Consider the following 20,396-nt stretch of genomic DNA (forward strand, 5'->3'; position numbering starts at 1 on the left):
GCTTTACTTTTTGAGAAAACATTAAAACAATATCAATTCTTGATATCGAGAATTACGGATTTATTTTAAACACATGTCATGACACGGCAAAGCGTGCGGAAACAAGGGTGGGTTTTCCCGTTATTTTCTCCCGACTTCGATGATTGATTAAGCCTAAATTTTCACAGGTTTGTTATTTTATATAGAAGTTGTGATACACGAAGCGTGGGCCTTGGACAATACTGTTTAGGACAATACTGTTTAGCCTTTGGCGATTCGATTCACATCGGAGTTTCTGAAGATTTCTTGTTTTCCTGGATACGTTTTTAAAACTCAGTATTCCTGGTAAAGGTTACTTAGGTGAACCATTTACAGAATGTAGAGACCGGATCACAGTGATTGTGAGATTCTCTGATGCCAGGTAGAGGTCTTCTTAAACGACTTCCATCTTGTCCCATTCAGCAGAAAAAATCTTGATAAAGGTCATCCGATGAATCGAGAATTGAGAATGTCTCCAGAGGTATCAAAATTCTCTGAGGATTCTGAATTAAAACAGAAATTGCAGTTTAAAGAGATTGTTTTCAGGAATATTACCGGAAAGGAACCCATGAAGAGATACTGACAGAACAGACGGAATATTGGCATTAGGGATGAAAAGTGTCGCCTCGGTTTTACCTTTACACCGATATGTATTTTAAAAGCTCTGTATACTCTCCCGAGTACTTTCGCCAGTTCACGTAAAGTCATTTTTAGGCGGCCCCTTTCATCTAGGACTTCTATTTGTTCTTCTATATTGATTGGATCCCGTTTGTAAAAGTCCTCGGTTTTGACGGTTAAGGCCGGCTCATACTACCTGCGAAGGCGATACAAATGTTGACTTCACATAATCGCAACGAATAATTGGCAGCAGTTAAGTTGTGCTTAACTCTCTTGCGAATATTGCAGCGAAAACAGAGTTGTGGCGTCAAATTTACGCCAAATTTGCATCGCATTCACATTCGCAGGAAGTATGAACCGGGCTTAAGACACCCCCTCGTATGCATACAGTATACATACATTGAATTAGTTATATTCACATCTTTAATATTTTCCCCCTTTTCGATACACCTAGTTTTTCCTCAGCTGAGTGTCTTAAGATAATAAGATCAACATCTTAGCTGCATATAGAGCAGCGGCGGCTGGCAGAATACCTCCTCTCTAGTAGGTCAGGGGGGATATAGTCGCTGATAATCCACCTCACCTAATCCTTCTGAATCTCTCTCCTTTCCAGAAGCAGCAAGTCGCTCCATCGCCGAGTATCTTGAAATCCGCTCCACGGCTGAGAGCAGTAACGGCTGGATGCTTCTCACGACCCTGAACCTTCTCGCCGGTGGCGGTCAGAGCATCGTCAACACGATGATGATGGCAGCCCTGCCCTCAACGTTGGTCAAGTGTCTGTATCTTTTCTTTGATCTTCCGGAGATTCCTAAGGAGGAGGAGGAGAAGAAGGAGGAAGGGGGAGGGGAGCTGACTCCGACCAAGAGGAGAGAGCTACTCCATAAATATGTTGTGCAGGTCAGTGTTGTAGCCACGTTGGGCAGTGCTGGGCATGGCCTGGGCATGGCCTGCCCAGGACTCACAATGTTTGCCCAGTACTCTCAGCAAAATACACTGTGCCGCTTAGCACAGATTTGCCCTAGAATAAATCAAAATATTGTCCAATTGATCCGAGACACAGCTTATACAAGGAGTAACTAATGGTAGAGAGAATAAACACAGTCAAAAGGCCAGTCAACATATTGCGTGGCCCCATAACACGAACAGTTTGGAAACCTGGCATCTTGCCTAAAGCTTTCACTTAAAACAGCAATGATGGCCCCATTAAATTATACATGTGCATGAATAATTTTGTTGATCTGCTCGCCCTTGATGGACTTTGAAAGAAAAAAAAGATTTATAATCCTCCACTAAAATTGGTCTACATTAGCTACATTGTACAACCCTGATTGGTGCAGGTGGAGAAGTGTCTTTAGATTGTCCTCTTTCACCTGTGCTCAGTGACACAGGAGTCACTTCCGGGACTCGAACCCACACTCTGCTGAACAGAAACACCAGCAGCTGATTTCACGAAACGCTAAGATTAACGCTATCTCTAGGATGGGTTCAATGCGTCCTAATGTCTATAGATACGGAACTTAACTCATCCTAAAGTCCTAAGATTAATCCTAAGTTAGGAAGAGTTTGGTGAAATCGACAGCAGTGCTCTTATCTTATCAAATTCATAAGAACATGAAGATAAAACCATATGGAACACCCCAGATTGCAGAGTAGGGCTCTCAAAACCAAAGATAAATGTATGTAAGCAGGCTTCTCACTCGGAAGCTTTCACGCTCGCAAGCTTTCACACTTTACGATCATAGTTTAGGTTTTCTTCCAACTTGATCAGATCCCTGAACCCTCTTCTCTTATATATACCCATCACTTCTAGCTCCTTGTGAAACTGTGCAACTACCCCGCCCCTGCGGACGAGCTCGCCAAGAAAGATGACCTCACCCTCCTCTTCAGTGCTATCACAAGCTGGTGTCCTCCTCACAACAGTCCCTGGAGGAAAGGAGCGGCCGAAGTCTTGACCACCATCTCAAGACACGGACTGACGCAGGACGTCGTGCAGTATATTCACAGTAAGACATTCACCATTTAAAAATAATACCAGCAGCAGCTTGATATTGTAGAACTGTCTCGCAGCGTTTTTCCTTTAAAGGCACTGGACACTATTGGTACTTACTCAAAATAATTGTTAACAGAAAAACTTACTTGTATCGAGCAATGGAGAGGTGTTGATAGTATAAAACATTGTGAGAAACTGCTCCCTCTGATGTAACATAGTTTTTGAGAAAGAAGTAATTTCTCACTAAAATATTTGAATTGAATTCGAGACCTCAGCATCTAAAAGCACACAACTTGTGCGACAAGGGTGTTATTTTCTTCCATTATTCTCTTGCAACTTTGACGACCAATTGAGTTCAAATTTCCACAGGTTTGTTATTTTATGCCTATGTTGAGATATATGTACACCAAGTGATGAGAAGACTGGTCTTTGACAATTACTAAAGGTGTCCAATGCCTTTATCAGTGGTCCACGGGCCAAATGCCAGCTGAAACACCTGAAGACCAGACAAAATTCTCTCCAAGTGGTCCTTTGGGCTTGTCTAGTGTTGGAGAGCATTTTTGTTTCATTTGAAATATGGACAAGTGAATAAGCTGATGGAGTAGTGACATGACAAGTTAATACACCGATCCATTAGGCTCCGCCCACGGCACATGTCTGCACAACTGTGCCACGCGTGCCAAGCATACGCGCATGCATGTCTGACTTTTTGTGTCAGACTTTTGGTTGTGCAATGGGTTGCGATTGGTCAATACGCAATGAGGCGAAGCTTAATGGATCGGTCTATTGGTCCTGCTGGCTAGTCACTAAAAAAGCAGGCCTGGAATTAAACAGAAATGCCTTTGCCTTGGTGCCCCTCCATTTTGTTAAGGAAACAATTTGGATGATACACTATGCCTACTGTACACGGTATTGTTCATCCTTATGATGAGCTGTGAAGAGGTTAACCCTTTTTCAGCCCCAGGAGTACATGTACCTAGATGGCAACGTGCCCCCAGTTGATTTGGGTAATCAGCCCTAAGTGTATGTATCCCTGACCTCGAAGTGGCCGCCAGGCCTTGTGATGCTTGACGATTTCTCAGAAATCAAAATGAAACAAAAATTAGTTGTGCAGTTGTTACTGATACCACCTGTTCCAATATGCCTTAAGGATCAGTTCACACGGTAGTTTACAGGCAACTTGTTCCAGGCAATCTCAACGAAGGCAAAACAGTGGCCGTATAATTTCCACATCATTTGTTGATGATAACACATGTGCAAGACACTGTGTGAACAATGTCCCCCGGGCCACTGATCAAATAGTCCCTTTTGCATGCTGTAAAAGTTAGATGTCCCGTAAACAAATCATTTTAGACAAGTTACTTTGTACAACAAAACCTCTTGACTTGCACAGTCTTTTCAGATATGAATTCTTTTTTTTTTTTTTTTTTCTTTTAATTTTTTTTTAATAATTATTATATTATTATTATTATTATTATTTTTTTGGGGGGTGGGATAACTATTTGAGGTTTAAATATTTATACTTTGAATGTGTTTGGAAGTTGTTAACATACTCGCTTGCTTGACACATGCAGCATTGTTAATTTATTCATAGATTTTCTTCCTCATGAGCTTTGTTGCAATATGTATTCACTGTGAGAATATTTTTTTTTTTTTTAAATCGCTTGAAAATGCAATGATATGGTTCCTTATGAGCTGCATAAGGGTATCAGGATAAAAATAGTTCATTCTAGGAGCGTGCATTTGTTATTTACTATTTGCCCGAGAAGTATCTTTGGATAATGAAACTGGGACTGGATTAAAAAACACTGACATATTTGTTTCCGCTTAAAATAATCTCAAACGCCCAGGGGTCTGATCCAAGAGCTATATCGAAGAAATCCCCTAATGGCATTTCGTCCATAAGTTTCCTTCATCGGAGGCGATCCCTATCTCATCTCGGATTTGTTCCCCTCCCCTCATATTCACGCTCTCCTCGCTGCCCTTGAGGGGCTGCTCTCCCGACATAATGAATCATCGTCAAGGGGGAAAGGGAACAAAAACTCTGAGGGATCTTTTAGGATAGTTGATGACGGGAGCTAAAGTGATAAGAACGATATCGTTATCACCACCTTTAGTATCTCCCGGCCATTGTTTTATTTAAAATTCTTAAAGGCACTGGGACATGTTTGGGTAATTGTCAAAGACCAGTATTCTCACTTGGTGTACATGTATCCCAACATATTATGAATAAAATGATGAATCTGTGGAAATTTGGACTCGATTGTTCATCGATTTTGCAAGAGAATAATGACTGGAAAAAACACCCTTCTCGCACAAATTTTAGTGCTTTCATATGTGTATATGTATGTTAAAGGCTTCAGCTGAAGTCTTTTATTATTTGAGTAAGAAATTATCTCTTTCTAAAAAACCACTTCAGAGGGAGCTGTTTCTTACGCTTATATTCTCCATTGCTTGTTACCAAGTAAGTTTTTATGCCATTAATTGTTTTGAGTAACTACCAGTAGTGTCCAGTGCCTTTTAATCAGTGTCACAGCAAAAATGCTGAGCCCCTAAGTGCATATGAATAAAAACAGCACTGTGACGTCACACTATGGACTTGATCAAACTAGACAATGAAAAATGCTTGCCCAATACATTAGCTACAGAAGTTTCCTCAGGGTATATCCACAAGATCAATCCCAGAAGGGAGATTCCATTTTTTTTAATCCACCCACTTACCTCACCCCCTCCTCCAATCTCTCCTTCCAGACAAAGGATGCCTTGCCCTCTGCGTGGACAACATGCAGCAGGTCCAGGAGCTGACCCCCTTGGAGAAAGTCGAGATGTGCTTCACAGTCTTCTGCTTCCTCAAGGATTCTAGCGATAAGTCCAGGGTCCTTCTGGATGAGTTCAGGTCTTGCCAAGGCTACATCTTCCTTGCGGACTTTGTCTTAAAGTAAGTCTTTTGACGATGACTAGAGCAAGCTAGTCGAACATTGAGACCAATTAGAAGTTAGTGAAGCTAATAACGAGACGTCCCCTCGATCCACTTGAGCTAAAGTAGTAGTCCTGGCCAATGTTCTACTTTCCCCCAAGATAGTAATTAAAGAGTAGGACAGTTCTTTTCAGAACGGAGAAGTCTCCTGAGTTTCAAAAGTCTACTTTGTGGTAGTAGAATATTAAGAAAGATAAGCTCTAAAAGGAACATAATCTACCCGGCAAGTAGATATGTTACCTCACCATGCAATGCCTCAAATCCAATGATAATATCAACTTAAAGTAAGTGAAGATGAAAACTTGATTGAAGATGACAAGATTTATTTCAAGAAGTAATTTGAAGAATCGCAGCTAGAAGTGACAGAAGGTATTGTAAAAAGCATTGTATTGAAGTGTTGGAGGCCGGTTGAGTCAAAGTTATTGAATTTGTTGTTGGCTGACGGCACAATTGAAGTGAAGGCAGTTGCAGTGTTCTTACATGTACCAGAGCCACATCCAACTCTGACATCTCTCAAAATGCAAAGTATAATCTCATCCCAAGTTAGAATCAATGACCAATTAGGAACCCATACATACTTCAGTATCTTCTTCTCAATAGTTAACTTGAGTTTTCTTCCTCCCAGATTGGAATCCATGGGCGATCAGGAATCCATTGACTCGTTAAGGAACCTCGTCTTATTGATCTCATCGTTAACTCAGTGTGGGTATAACGAGTTGAGGCCAAACTCGGCCGTCTACGAAGCACCATTCCAACTACCAGGCTTCACACTACCACAGCCAAGCGGCATTGGTGAGTTTACCAGCCATTCAGAACCTTGATGGCTGCCAGCCAAATTCTGATGGCCACCAGCCAGATTTTGGCTTTCATTAAAAGCTAGATGTTGTTGCTCATTTGGTTTCTGTCATCAGCCAGAACTCGAGGCCACAAGCCACTTCTTGTTTAGAGAGTGTCTCAAAACACTTTTTATGCAAATTCTTTATTCTGGACACACATATGATCCATTGGACTGCCAGAATGTTCTGCTGGACCCTATCATTGTGCTAAAGGACAGGAGCAATCCTACACAAGTATTTTTAACGTTCCAATGGAATGTTTTGCCATTTCAACAGAACAGTCTATGAGCACGCTCTGGATCACTTATCCGATCAGCGAAGAGAGTCCCTACTGTTTTGAACCGCTAATTTACCACCAGTCGGATATGGTTAAAATCACCAGCCAAATATGTCTTTGCAAGGTTGTACATTAGCTAGGGCAAATTGGATGCCGGCTAATTTTGTCGAGAGCATAGTCGAGAGGGTGGGTGAACATGTAGGGGCAGCGTAGCGCCTCACAACCTGGTGGGATCAACAGGGGCAGCGTCTTTGGAAGCTGAAGATTTTTAGGTTTTGTTTAAAGCTTTGATGGGTTCCCCAGGCTCTCTCTTGCCTATTTGTGCCTTGACATAGCCATTGTCAAAGGAAAAAACATGTCCAGGGAGCCATAGAAAATAAATACTTATTAAGTTTTAAAGTAAAATGTTAGGGTAAAATAAATAAAATTAATATTCTGTTTACGATTTAAATCCCATCTCAAAATAGGGTAGGTAGACTACTAGGCAGAGTTTTTGAGTGTTGAATTTATCAATTGAAAAGCTTGCAGTTGCATATATTCATCAGAAGGCAATGCAGAGTGGAGAGACAAGTTCAGAAACACAGGATGACGGGACACATGTCCGATCGCTGCCGCAAAATCTAGACTATTCCATTTCAAAAAGGAGCACATTAGTAAAATAGAAAAGCCATGTTTCACTGAGTTGTATTCATTGACAATTTCTCAACGAAGTGCATTCAATAAACTCAAAAATTGATTCTTGTCTTTTCATTTTTTTTCCAACAAGTATTAATAGACAGAAAAATCATCTAAATAAAATTCGAAATAAAAATTTAATGCAACTTCGACGACTCCACCAACATGGTCCGCCCATCAGAATAACTTTGTTTTCAACCGCCCGCCGGGCGAGTCAACCAAAATTCTTGATCGCCCGCAGGTTTTTTTCACTAGCCTGCTGCATGTATGGTATAACAAAAAATTGAAACTAAAAAAAATATTTAAAAAAAACACGGAAGTGAAGTTCCTAAAATTGGACGACTTTATCTCTTAATTTATGCCCTAAATTATCAACAACCATTTGAATGAACTTGTTGTTTGAGAATTGTTTGTTTTGAACATGTTCTGATCTCCGTTTGCAACAAAATCTTCGTGAATCAACGATCGGTCAACAACACACATTGAGAAATAATTCAATGAACTTTGGCCCGCAACGCCCCTCTGTTGGCAGAAGTTGTCCATGTTACTAGAACTCCTCCAAGGCTGTGCATTGTGCATACAGTCTGCAGGCGTGATGCACAACGTTCGCCAATTCTTTACTCCGTTCGTGAGCGTGTGTTGTGAAGAAGGCTAGCCAAGAAGATCATGAATATGGATTTATTAACAGCCATCAATGGCCAATCACAGCGTGCGGAATCTTGGTTAAGATGGATTTCGGACTGTGTGTGTTATGTGCTGTGCACGCTGCATGAACCAGTGGGCGACCGTGTGAGTATTACCATGTGGTTTTGTGCATCATGGATACTACACGCACGCCGGAGATTGTGCGTGCTTTTTTTAGTACTCCATGAACTCGCAGCATTCAAGCGGCTTATTTTTAAGCAACAATCACGGAGAACATCGCGGTTTTGGAGAGAAAATTGTTTTGATTGTTTTTACAGAAATAAAATACACACCTAATTAGGAGTTTTACAGGATTGTTTACTTTATTTTTCACTTATTTCAATGGCATTTAAAACAGTTTTACATAAATTTATGCCGGTCGGAGTTTGATATTTTTTGTTGGATCCTGGTCGGCAAAAGCTGGGGCCGGTGATAGCCGACCGGCTCCGACCGTGGTAGCTACAACCTTGTGTCTTTCCTTGTGATCAGCAAGATTAGACTTTCAATCAAAAAAATGCATCAAAAAGTCGTAACTTCAATGGGAAACCACATAATATTTTCGACCTACATGTACCGACTGACTTAAGTGTTAGATTTGTATGTTGGTGGTGTGTCATTGCCGAGTGCTCAAGCGCAGAGGACTCTTGTGTTTCTGATCAGAAGAGTGTGGGTTCGAGTCCCGGTCTTGATGTTTGTGTCCCTACCCAACCATTATTGCTTTGATCTTCCGTCGGGACATAAAGCCGTAGGATTTGTGTAATGTGAAACGCACGTAAAAGAACCCAGTTGTACCTTGATCGCGAACAGAAGTGTGTTTCTTGCAGTGGCTGTTGAGTGCACCCCAGCATCTTGTAAAGCCTTAAAAGGTGCTATATAAATGGGTCTCATAATTCATAAACTTCAAAATGTTAAAAAGTTTTTTTCAAGCTCCTTGAGCACCTCATTGGTGGATCATCATCAGTCGGCTGCACAGCTGGCGGACACAAGCTTTTCCCATTCTCTTCTGTCTTGTGCTTTTCTCCGAATCTCAAGCGGGGAGAGCAGAAAATCCGGGGAGACTAATCTTCCAATGTACTCAGGGTACAGCAGGCGCTGACGACCTTGTTTGTGTTGGCCATGCGATGGGGAGTACAGAGCGTAATGTTGAGTGGCTCGTTGGTGGGTTTCCGCAGGACGTGTCCGACCCATCTGAGTTGTCGTTTTTGGATGGTCTGAGTCAATGCACTTTGGTGGCTGAGGTTGTACAACGTGGTGTTAGTAACCCTGTTCAGCATGTCCAGACGTTTTATTCCCAGTATGATTCGGAGACAGTTTGTGTGATAGCTATTGAGATATGCATTGGTGGATATTTATGCGCTATCTATGTGCACTCCAGTGTTATTTATACGATTATTTTATATGATTGATATACATGGTTGTCCAAGTTTCAGAGAGCGTTGGAAGTGACAAAATGCCATTTTTTTTTTTACAAACTTTTTCAGGTAACAGTGTGAGAAATCTTCAGGCATTCCAAGTACTACAGACCATCTTCTTAAAGGTAAGCATTTTGAAGAAAACTTTGATTCATAACTCTTAAAAGTGTGAACAGATTGCACTCGGTGCTTGATAAACTTTGCATGTATACCTAGCTGCATACAATGTACATGTCATCATGTATATTGAACACGTTCCTTAGCTGATACAAACATTTTCTAGCATCGGCAGGAACATGATAGGTTGTGAAAACACTGAACTCAAGATGAAATATTGAAATTGAAATATTGTTTTTTTGTTATTTGTGGGAGAACTCAACTAATTTAAAGATTAATTGGAGCCCAATTTCAATCACAAAACCCATCTTGTTTTCCAGGCCAACACAATACAGCTATGCGGCGTTATCCTCGAGGTCATCACAAACATCTACAACTCCGACAACGCCAACTACTTCATCTTGGAGCCACAGCACACCCTGTCACAGTTCATCGACCGAGCGACGACCAAGTCACCGGACATCCAGCTCAAGATCTTTGAGTTGTTGGAGTTTGTCGTCTTTAATCTCAACTTTGTTCCTTACAAGGAGCTGATCAGTGTGAGCTTACTCATCAAGGCAGGGAGGTAAGAAAGCATGGTTAATTGTCCCCTGTGACAAGGGCCCAATTTCATAGAGCTGCTTAACCAGAGAAAAGGCGCTAAGCGCAACAACTATTTGCTTACTAGAATAAGGTTACCAGCCAAACTACCATTCATGTGTATGATTTGTGACTGGCATGGTATCCTGCTCGTATCTGCTCGGCAGAAAAATGTTAAGCAATTTTTGTCTGCTTTTCAAAGCAGCTTTATGAGATTGGGCCCTTGCTCTTATGAAAACTCAGGCCACTTCCCCCAGGTGGTACAACTAAAGCAGTATTCCCATTGGACTTTTTCTTCTGCTGGGCTTCTTAAAGGTGCAACTGCCATCGTTAAAGTTTCCTACAAAAGTTTGGAATTAAGTTTCAGATCTTTTTGTATCATTAGTACCTCTCACCCCTGACTCAATGAGAAATGTACCTTTCCCTTTTTTCAGTGCGATAGATTGCTTAATCAGAGCCATCAAGTGTCTACTGAGAATTTTAAGGCACAGCGTCGTGTACAAGGATGTCTACAGAGAGGTCGGGCTTCTTGAAGTCATGGTGACGTGTCTTCATCGATACGCCGCATCTCTCAAAGATAATCTGCCTGACAACAAAGAGGATATATGTAAGTTGAAGGCACTGGACACTATTTATAGTTCCTTAAAATAATTGTTAGCAGAAAAACTTACTTGGTATCAAGCATTGGAGAGCTGTTGATAGTATAAAACATTGTGACGTATCGTTGAGAAAGAGGTTATTTCTCACACAAATATTAAAAGACTTGAGGCCTGAAGCCTTTTATTGTTAAAAGCATCTGAAGACAGTTGTTGTAAAATGTGCTATTGACCCAATTCACCTGATGTCATCATCGAGTAACGCCATACTGGTGGGCAATGTCACTGCGTTATCTAGTGAAGTGAGCATTTTAAGCGACGCTGCGTTTATACCTATTGACCACCAAAATGGTGAGCGTGGCACAGTCGCCGCATGTGATGTGCGTGCAAAGGGTCAATAAAAGACATAGTAATTATTTTTATGGGTAAAGAAAAGCCAAGTTATCAGGTAGGGACTGAATAACCAATCCACAGGCAACATGAGCAAGGTTTCTTCGAGGAGGGATTTTAAAACTGGGTTCCACTGAGGTGAAAGTCAGGGTAAGGCAGAGTCAGGGTTAGAAATATTTAATTAGTTGAAGAAAAAAAAGTCAAGATATTTCTTTTCTTTCCTTCAGGTTCTGTACCAGAAGTCGATATACCAGAGCAGGACCAAAATCTAGCATTCCTTGTGATGGACTGTTTAACATTGTTGCTACATGAAAATGGAGATAACGCTAGTAAGTATGCAGAACAGAGGTCAAGGGTCAGAGGTTAGTCTCTCAGTGGGTCATGCAAGGTTTGTGTCAGAAATGAAGAGCAGGATGAACACTTTGCTTTCCTGGCGATGGACTCTTGCGTACAATAAATTTCACTGAGAGGAAGCCGAGTCATCAGGGTTCAAAGGTCTGATGTCGGGGGGGGGGGGGGGGGGTTGTTTTCCATCAGGTAAATTTAGAGTTGGCTTTGTGGCCATACAGACACCTTACACCAAGGTCAAGCAACGGTAGGTAATCGTTTGACCTCAACGAGGGCGCTCTTTGAGCATGACTAGAAAGGGTTATGTGGAGAATTGAAGACCTGGTAGCTGCTAAAACAGAATTTCCCTTACAATTGTTGCTGCTTAGCAGAAATGAGCAGGACACCAGCCACAAATTGTACATGTGACATGGTATTTTGGCTGGTAACCTTATTCTGGTAAGCACAATTTTGTTGTGCTTAGCTAGCTTTTGTGCATAAGCAGCTCCATGAAATTGGGTCCTGGGGCCGATTTCACAAAGCAATAACATTCATCGCAAGACAAGTTTTCAGTTTCACCATAGTGATTTGTATTGTGACATCATGTTTTACTTAGCAACTACGATGTATTTGCAGTTATGATTAATCTTATATCTTTGTAAAATCGGCCCCAGGTCTGATGTTACAACGTATTTTCTCTCCTTTTTTTTTTTTTTTTTACAGCTGTGTTCCGTGAGTGCGGCGGTGCCCGGTGCTCGCACAATCTGGTTCCCTACATCCAGTGCAGACAACATGCGTTGGCTATCGTACAGCAGCTGGTACTCAGCAGGGACGGTGAAGACGACATGGGGACGTTACTAGGGTTAATGAATTCCACTCCGCCCAATCAGTTGCAGCTAAAGACGGATATATTACAGGTATTCTATCAGTTTTTCTGCCCTTTTCTCACCCATACACTCTTGATTTGCTTTGCTGAGATGTAAAACAAATTAGAGCTATCACAATAGCTTTATTCCACGTACTGCATCTGTTTGGAACTCCATGCCTGGTGCATGTTTCTCTCTATTCGAAAAAGAAAACTCCTCTGAGCTTTTTTTTATTAGATAGTTTTACTTCCTTAAGACTTTTAGCCTTGTTCAGGGCGAACTTGCATATAAAAAAAAAACGAGGCCAGTAACAAAATTGCTTTGAAGGAAAAAGGCCATCTTCGAAAAATCGGCTAGGGCTACGGCTACAACTATAACTAAGGGCGTTGCTCATGACTTCTTATATTTTACTGCATGATGACATGGTGATCCAAACTGAGCCTTAGCCGTAGTGGTAGCCACCAATAGGAGACTTTTGAGAAGCTGGCGGCATCAAACATAACGGCGGCAGCTGAGTGTGCTCTTGCACGCTCAGTATTGCGCGTGTAGGTATGAGCACGCGCAATACTGTGAAAAGGGACCGTCCAAAGATCTCCCTCTTGGACATGCCCCCGGCATATTATCCCCATTTTATTCCTTTGATGTGAATTAAGCTTTGTTGTTAATTGTTTCATGCAAAGTTACCTTTTGCTGTAGACTTTGTATGAGACAAAAAGTGCAGGAATCATCTTCATTTCCTTTCTGTTTATGTCCACAGTCGCTGTTGAACGTTTTGAGGGACAGTCACCGCTCACGGACGGTATTCCGCAAGGTTGGAGGGTTTGTTTATGTTACTACGGTGCTGGTTAGCATGGAAGGAAGCTTGAGTGAATACCTGAAATCTCCATGGGATACTGGTAAGTTATATTCAGTGTAAAAAGTCTAAGATTTGCGTAGAAGTCTTTCAGTCGTGGGTGCCTTGCGGTGTAAGCTGTGACAGAAGACTTTTATGTGGTCAAGTGCAGTGGACCTAATCTCTGGTTATTCTGATCCACAGAGTGTGGGTTTGAGTTCTGGGCCCATTTTCATAGAGCTGCTTAAGCACAAAAAGTATGTAAGCACACCAAAATTATGCTTACCAAAATCAAGGTACCAGCCAAAATAGCATGTCACATATATACAATCTGTGACTGGTATCCTGCTTACTTTTGCTTAGCAGATTGATGTTAAGCACTATTTTTGGCTTAGGAAGCTGTATGGAATCTGGCCCTGGTCTAGACATCTGTCTTCTTAGGCAAGACACTAAAACCATTACTACTTCATCCTTCTGAAGGGCGATAAGCTGTAGGTTCACCTTGAAATTTAAAAAAAACAAAACATTGTCTGACTAAAAAATTGAATTAAAATACTTAACAGACCTGACTGGCATACATTTTTAAGTATTCCAGGATGGCTTTGCTAACCCTCCGTCAAAATAAATTCCCACCTCAACTCCCCCCTGAAAAAGGAAAAAAAACACCTTGGAACCACTAACCTCATAAATTTCTATGGATTCAACGATTCAGCCGCAAACCCTCTGTCCAAAAAATATCCTTTTACAAAAAATTCCCAAAACATTGGACTACCAAAAGAAGAGCTCACGTTTTGCCACAAGGACGGACAGTGCTACCAACCTGTTGACAAAGTTCCACCTTCACAAAACAAAAACAACAAACAGATTTGCCTCATATATCTCTTCGGAGTTGAGGATGGTGCTACCAACCCTCTGTCAAAGAAATTCCACCTACACAAAAAAACATAGCATTGATTTACCTCTTACATGTATTTGGCTTCCAGGATAGCACATTCAAACAAATTTCCACCTTTGTCGCAAAAAATACCCCAAAACATTACTTTACCTGATAGTTTTCTTCCTCTTTGTTCAGCTTCCAGAGAGCAGATTTTTACCTTCATCCACGTCATGTTCCAGACGCTTGCAGCAGCCATGAGACAGGAACCAGCCAATGCAAAATTCTTTGCCTCAGAGGTAAGGTATTGTTTCTTTCCATAAACACTGGAAATAGTTGTTGCTTTTATTTGGCATGGCGTGCTGTGGCCAAGCGGATAAGTAAACAAGACTCAAGCTTTGGTGTTTCTGATCAGCAGGATGTGGGTTCGAGGCTCGGTCCCGGCACTTGTGTCCTTAAGCAAGACACCCTTTATCGCTGTGTCTTTTGGATGGGAATCCATACTCATTTCCTTAAGCAAGCCACTTAAAACCATTGCTGCGTCTTTTGGATGGGGCATAAAGCCGGAGGTCCCGTGTTCGCCCTGGTGTTCCTGGTTTGATTAACTATTTTATACTCAAGCTCTGGTGTTTCTGATCAGCAGAGTGTGAGTTGGAGTCCCGGTCTCGACACTTGTGTCCTTATGCAAGACACTTAACCTTTATCGCTGCGTCTTTTGGATGGGAATCTGTACTCGTTTCCTTAAGCAAGCCACTTAAAACCATTGCTGCGTCTTTTGGATGGGGCGTAATGCCGGAGGCCACGTGTTCGCCCTGGTGTTCCTGGTTTGATTTACTGTATTTTAAGACTCAAGCTCTGGTGTTTCTGATCAGCAAATTGTGGGTGCAAGTCCCTGTCTTAAAACTTGTGTCCTAAGGCAAGGCACTCAACCGTTATTGCTGCATGTGTTTCCTTTGGATTGGAACCCATACTCGTTTCGTTTAGCAAGACACTTAACCATTGCTGCGTCTTTTGGATTGGGTCTAAAGTCATACAGTTCCGGTGTTCGCCCTGGTGTTCCTGGTTTGATTGGCTGTATTTTGTATGGCTATAGATTGCGCCACAGCAGCTTGTAAACCATCACATGGTGCTATAAAGGAATAGGTCTTGTATTTAAAAGCGTAGCTCTGCTTAACTAGCAGGAAAATATGTGCAATAATATGAGAACCCATTACTATTATTATTATTATTATTATTATTATTATTATTATTATTATTATTATTATTATCTTTTATCTCAGGCATGAGGATAATTTTCAGGACTTTCAATTTTGTCAATCTCATCCCTGCTTGTAAATATTCTTGTTTTTTTAAAGATTCGTTATGAGAGCTTGACTGATGATATAAGACGTCTCGGTTGTTTGAGTGATGCCACAGAGTTGCTGCCCCATTCTCACTTTCAGTCAGTTACTAACGACGGATCATCGAGCACGTTGCCATTCCATAACTTATTTGATATCGATGGGTGAGTAGTGGTTCTCTGTCTTCCTCCAAACAAGGACTTGAAAGTCCCTAACGTTTTAAAGTAGCTATGTCAGAATTTTGGCCCCAAACATTAAAAAATAGATTTTTTTGAGTGAATGGTATTTCAAAGAGTATCACCCACGAAAAAAAGTTTAACTTTTACTTTTAATGGTCAGGAACCATGACAAAAATTTAAAGCGTTTCTTATAAAACACATAAGAATTGGTCACGTAATATATTGTCAGGATCCCGACAAAAATTAATTTTGAGCACTTTATTTCACTGCTACTAATAATTGGCAGACTTTTTCGAGCAATGGCTCAAATGAAAGCTTGTAACTTTCTCGACCCCCCTCAAAATACCTATTGAATTTTAAATAAAAATGTTTGGGCCAAATCGGCCAAAAATCTGACATAGGATCTTTAAAGGCAGCGGGCACTATAGGTAAATACTCAAAATAATTGTTAGCATAAAAACTTACTTGGTAACGAGCAGTGGAGAGTTGTTGATGTATAAAACATTGTGAGAAACTGCTCCGTCGGAAGTAACGTAATGTACAAGAAAGAAGGAATTTTCCACAAATTGGATTTCAAGACCTCAGAATTATCTGAAACCACACAACTTCTTGTGATAAACATGGTTTTTCTTACATAGGCATCACGCAACTTCAATGACCAATCGAGTTGAAATTTTCACAGATTTTATATTTTGTGCATACATGTATGTTGAGATGCACCAAGTGAGAAGACTGGTCTTTGACAATTACCAATAGTGTCCAGTGTCTTTAAAGACCATAGGGGCCACATGCGGCTTGTACCACAACACCCATAGCGGTTGCAAGGGGCAGCAAAGTTTGACCTACTTCAGAGATACCAACATACACGATTTGGGCGTAGCAAATACGATTTCGAGCCGTGACTACGACGCTACGATAATACTCAATAAAACACGCTAAACAAGCCGCCCAATATAATTTTATTAAATACGATACATGCAAACAACGAATGAACTATTAAGTGGAAATAAAAATTAAGAAAAATATCCAAATAATTGTAACAGAAAAGAAAAAACACTTTTAATTTTAGAACGCAGTGTTGAATAACAGCGGCGAATTCACTCGAACAGTATACGTGTCTCGACGTAATGATTGTTGCGTGCCCTCTGATCCCCTGCTGGCTGGCCGGATGAGTATTTTTACGCTAGTGCATTGCTGCAAGATCGTACCCATTGATCTCTATTACACCATGGGGAATAGTGCACACGTGCGTGGGGAATGAGGTTGTGTGTGAGCTAACGTGTCACAGTCACCTCATTCCTCATGTATCCACTATTATTGTGCCCACGCTGTCTGTACATGTACTTCATCGAAGCTTGGCACAAAAAGTAAGAAATAATGGCGACAAAAAAGGAGACCTTCTGAACAAAAATACCTTCAACTGAGTGGCCTGTGAGATCTAAGCTAGACAGTTTCCATGTTTTTTTACTAGTAATTGTAGCGCCGATTTCCAGACAATGCCCAAAATACGGACACGTATTTTTTGCCCAAAATCCGGACACGTTTTTTTTTTCTTCTTTTTTTTCTCTCTCCCAATAGCTTGTTGTTGCATTTCTGACCATTAAATCAAAAACATTTAAGTAAGGCCACCCTTTGTTATGTTTTTTTTTTTTTAAAACAAAGTCAGAAGATGGGGGATTTTTTTTTTTTCCCAGATTTTTTGTTCACTGGCCATTATAAACATTTGTAGCTGTTCTGGTGGTGCATACAGAGGTAATTGTTATTTCACGACAATGCCTGAAAATGAGCTAATTAGCATTGTAGAGAGTAATAGAAAGATCGGTTTTGGGAGCCCAAGCCACGCTCGCCCTTAACTTTTGGGAGATGCTACTCTTTTTTAAAGTTCAATGTTGGCATCTCTGCTACTTCCATTCACAGGAATAGGTCAAAGTAAAGATCCTGTCTGTATATGAAATTAATTCCAATATTTCCTATGTTAACATAGCACCCCAACTTCTAAAATAAAAACACACTTTTGTTCTCATGTTATTTTGGTTGACATTTTAAATGATATGGTGTTGAACAATGCTGTCGCATCCCATGTTGTATCGTAAACTTTGGTGTGATCCTGGCTACACTGCAGTTAACTGTTTTATATGGCTTCTGACTGGCACCCCGAACAAAGATTGACACAATAGGGAAACTGCGAACATAGGGCTAGTTAGCTCAGTTGGTAGAGCGCTGGTACATGTGCATTCATCTGGATGATCTTTTGAGAACCAACACCAGTTCTTTTTCAACACTACTCAAAAGAGATATTCACACTGTGTTACAGCAAACCTCTCTTAGTTATACTTCCCCCATGCAAAGTTTTACATTCTGCTCAAGTAAACTTTTCTTCGTTCAACCCCAAATCATTTCAAACTTAAATGATTTATTTTCTTTTTTCATCTTTGTAGAAGTCAAGAGGGTATCCCAGACATCTTGAAATCGGCGTGTTTATTACTAAGATGTCTATACGACACTGCCATAGACGCATTCAGCAGGTATGTATTCAAGAAAATTTGTTTTCATAATTTGCTGTTTTATAAAAAGAGAATTGTTCTGTTGTTGGGGAGGAAATTTAAACCTAGGGCTCCAATTTCGGGTGAACTACGACAAGACTGCAGGCAGGGCAACTGTTTTTCTGAGGGGATTTAAACTGGTGACTAGAAAGTAGCGACCAGTCAGCGCATGAAACAGCTAAAGTCAGTTCATGCTTCCTGCAAATGCAAATTTTAACAACACATGGCTTTTTTTGCAGTGTATGTTTCGCACAAGTTGAAAACAGTTCGACTGTTGCGAATGTTGTTGCGAGTTTGTAAAGTCAAAATTTTTGTCGTATTCGCAGGAAGTATGCACAGGGCTTTTTGGAAGGTGGCATTTTCGGCTAACCAATGTTCTTCCTCTTTCCTAAATTTATAGCAAATCCGCACAGACGCCCATCAACTCGCCAGCTTCCAGTCATCATGTCCATGATTCCTTCCCTCCCCTACCCACCCCTCCCTCCTCCCCATTGAATCCACACTCCACGAGGTTATCACCCCGCCCGTCAAGGGGTCCACCACCCCATGTGTCGTCTCCTCTGACACCACACGCTCCCCCACCCCCAAACCATCCGACCATCGTTCACCCAGGAGCAGTTCTAACCATGCTGGATTTGATGCCGTCTCTACAGTGTGAGAAAAACAGAAAGGTACATGGCTTTGTGTTTAACACCAGGGCCCAAATTCATAAGGCTGCTTAAGCAGAGAAAACTGCTTAAAGGCAGTGGACACTATTCGTAATTACTCAAAATAATTATTAGCACTTGGTAACGAGTAATGGGGAGAGGTTGATAGTATAAAAACATTGTGAGAAACGGCTCCCTCTGAAGTAACGTAGTTTTTGAGAAAAAAGTAATTTTTCTTTAATTTGATTTTTGAGACCTCAGAATTAGATTTTGAGGTCTCGAAAGCACACAACTTCGTGTGACAAGGGTGTTTTTTCTTTCATAGTCATCACGCAACTTCGCCGACCAGTTGAGCTCAAATTTTCATAGGTTTGTTATTTTATGCATATGTTGAGATACACCATGTGAGAAGACTGATCTTTGACAATTACCAGTAGTGTCCAGTGTCTTTAAACAATTTCTGCCAAGCAGAAACGAGAAAGATACTAGTCACAAATTTTTACTTGTGTCATGGTAGTTGGGCTGTTACGCTTATTCTAGTAAGCGTAATTATGTTATGCTAAGCTACTTTTTGTGCTTAAGCAGCTCTATAAAATTAGGGTCCACAAAAAGTAGCTGAGAACAACAAAGTGCTTGTCAGAATAAAGTTACCAGTCAAAATAACATTTGAGATGCATGATGTTTGACTGGTATACTGCAAATTTGTACTTAATTTGTAAGCAGAATTGTCTGCTTAAGCAGCTCCATGAAATTGGGCCTAGTTCTGTGTTCAGTTCCTCACTCACAGTTAAATGGTTGTTCAATGTACTAGGAAATGTTCAGGACATTTTTTTTTAGAGTTTAATGATAGTTTGTAAATGTACCTTACAGGATGTTCATTTTTGGGGTATTTAAAGGGAAGGTACACGTTTGGTAATTACTCAAAACAAATTACAACTTAAAATTGACTTGGTAACGAGCATTGGAGAGCTGTTGATAGTATAAAACATTGTGGGAAACGACTCCCTCTGAAGTAAATGTAGTGTAGTCTTAGAGAAAGAGGTAATTTCTCACTCAAATATTAAAAGACATCTAGCTACATGTAGAAGTCTTTTATTCCTATCTGAAAGCACACAAATCCGTCCAACAAGGGTGTTTTTTCTTTCATAATTTTCTCGCAATTTCGATGATCAATTGAGCCCAAATTTTCACAGGCTTGTTATTTTATGTTTATGTTGGGATACTCCAAGTGAGAAGACTGGTCTTTGACAATTACCAAAGGTGTACCTCCTTTTAACAAAATTGAACTTTGACTGATTTATTTTTGTCCCAGCTTGCCCTCCGACTTCAAATGCACATCGCTGACGTAATCCAAGACCTGGTCAAGAGCGAACGCAACCAGCAGGTAATGTGTGAGAACGGTTTACCGCAGAGACTCCTTCATCTTGCATCTGCTGCCCTCGCTGACGAGGAGCACCCTCTGCATGGGAACCTTCAACACATGCTTGAGAGGCTTGCCTCGCAGGCGCTAGAACCCAAAGATCTCAGGTAGGTTAAAAGTTGTCCTGGACTCAGTTTCACAAAGCAATAAAATCCAGTGTTAGACAAACTGTCCGTATCACCATAGTGATTTGTATTGT

The 20,396-nt window shown here is 40.9% G+C and overlaps 1 protein-coding gene across 5 annotated transcripts in view; it reads left to right on the plus strand.

Annotated features, from left to right (window-relative positions):
- Positions 1 to 20,396, plus strand: part of LOC139952806 (WD repeat and FYVE domain-containing protein 3-like) — a 99,790-nt gene that overhangs the window by 23,090 nt on the left and 56,304 nt on the right. For all 5 annotated transcript variants that reach the window (XM_071952035.1, XM_071952038.1, XM_071952036.1 and 2 more), the window contains exons 4-18: positions 1,250 to 1,533; positions 2,447 to 2,639; positions 5,378 to 5,564; positions 6,229 to 6,395; positions 9,557 to 9,612; positions 9,925 to 10,169; positions 10,618 to 10,790; positions 11,397 to 11,498; positions 12,220 to 12,413; positions 13,120 to 13,258; positions 14,267 to 14,367; positions 15,424 to 15,572; positions 18,026 to 18,112; positions 18,531 to 18,801; positions 20,090 to 20,304. In XM_071952035.1, coding sequence (XP_071808136.1) covers positions 1,250 to 1,533; positions 2,447 to 2,639; positions 5,378 to 5,564; positions 6,229 to 6,395; positions 9,557 to 9,612; positions 9,925 to 10,169; positions 10,618 to 10,790; positions 11,397 to 11,498; positions 12,220 to 12,413; positions 13,120 to 13,258; positions 14,267 to 14,367; positions 15,424 to 15,572; positions 18,026 to 18,112; positions 18,531 to 18,801; positions 20,090 to 20,304 — 2,563 coding nt within the window. The remainder of the gene's footprint in view (positions 1 to 1,249; positions 1,534 to 2,446; positions 2,640 to 5,377; positions 5,565 to 6,228; positions 6,396 to 9,556; positions 9,613 to 9,924; positions 10,170 to 10,617; positions 10,791 to 11,396; positions 11,499 to 12,219; positions 12,414 to 13,119; positions 13,259 to 14,266; positions 14,368 to 15,423; positions 15,573 to 18,025; positions 18,113 to 18,530; positions 18,802 to 20,089; positions 20,305 to 20,396) is intronic.

Source organism: Asterias amurensis, chromosome 21, assembly GCF_032118995.1.
Source record: "Asterias amurensis chromosome 21, ASM3211899v1".
Lineage (NCBI taxonomy): Eukaryota > Metazoa > Echinodermata > Asteroidea > Forcipulatida > Asteriidae > Asterias > Asterias amurensis.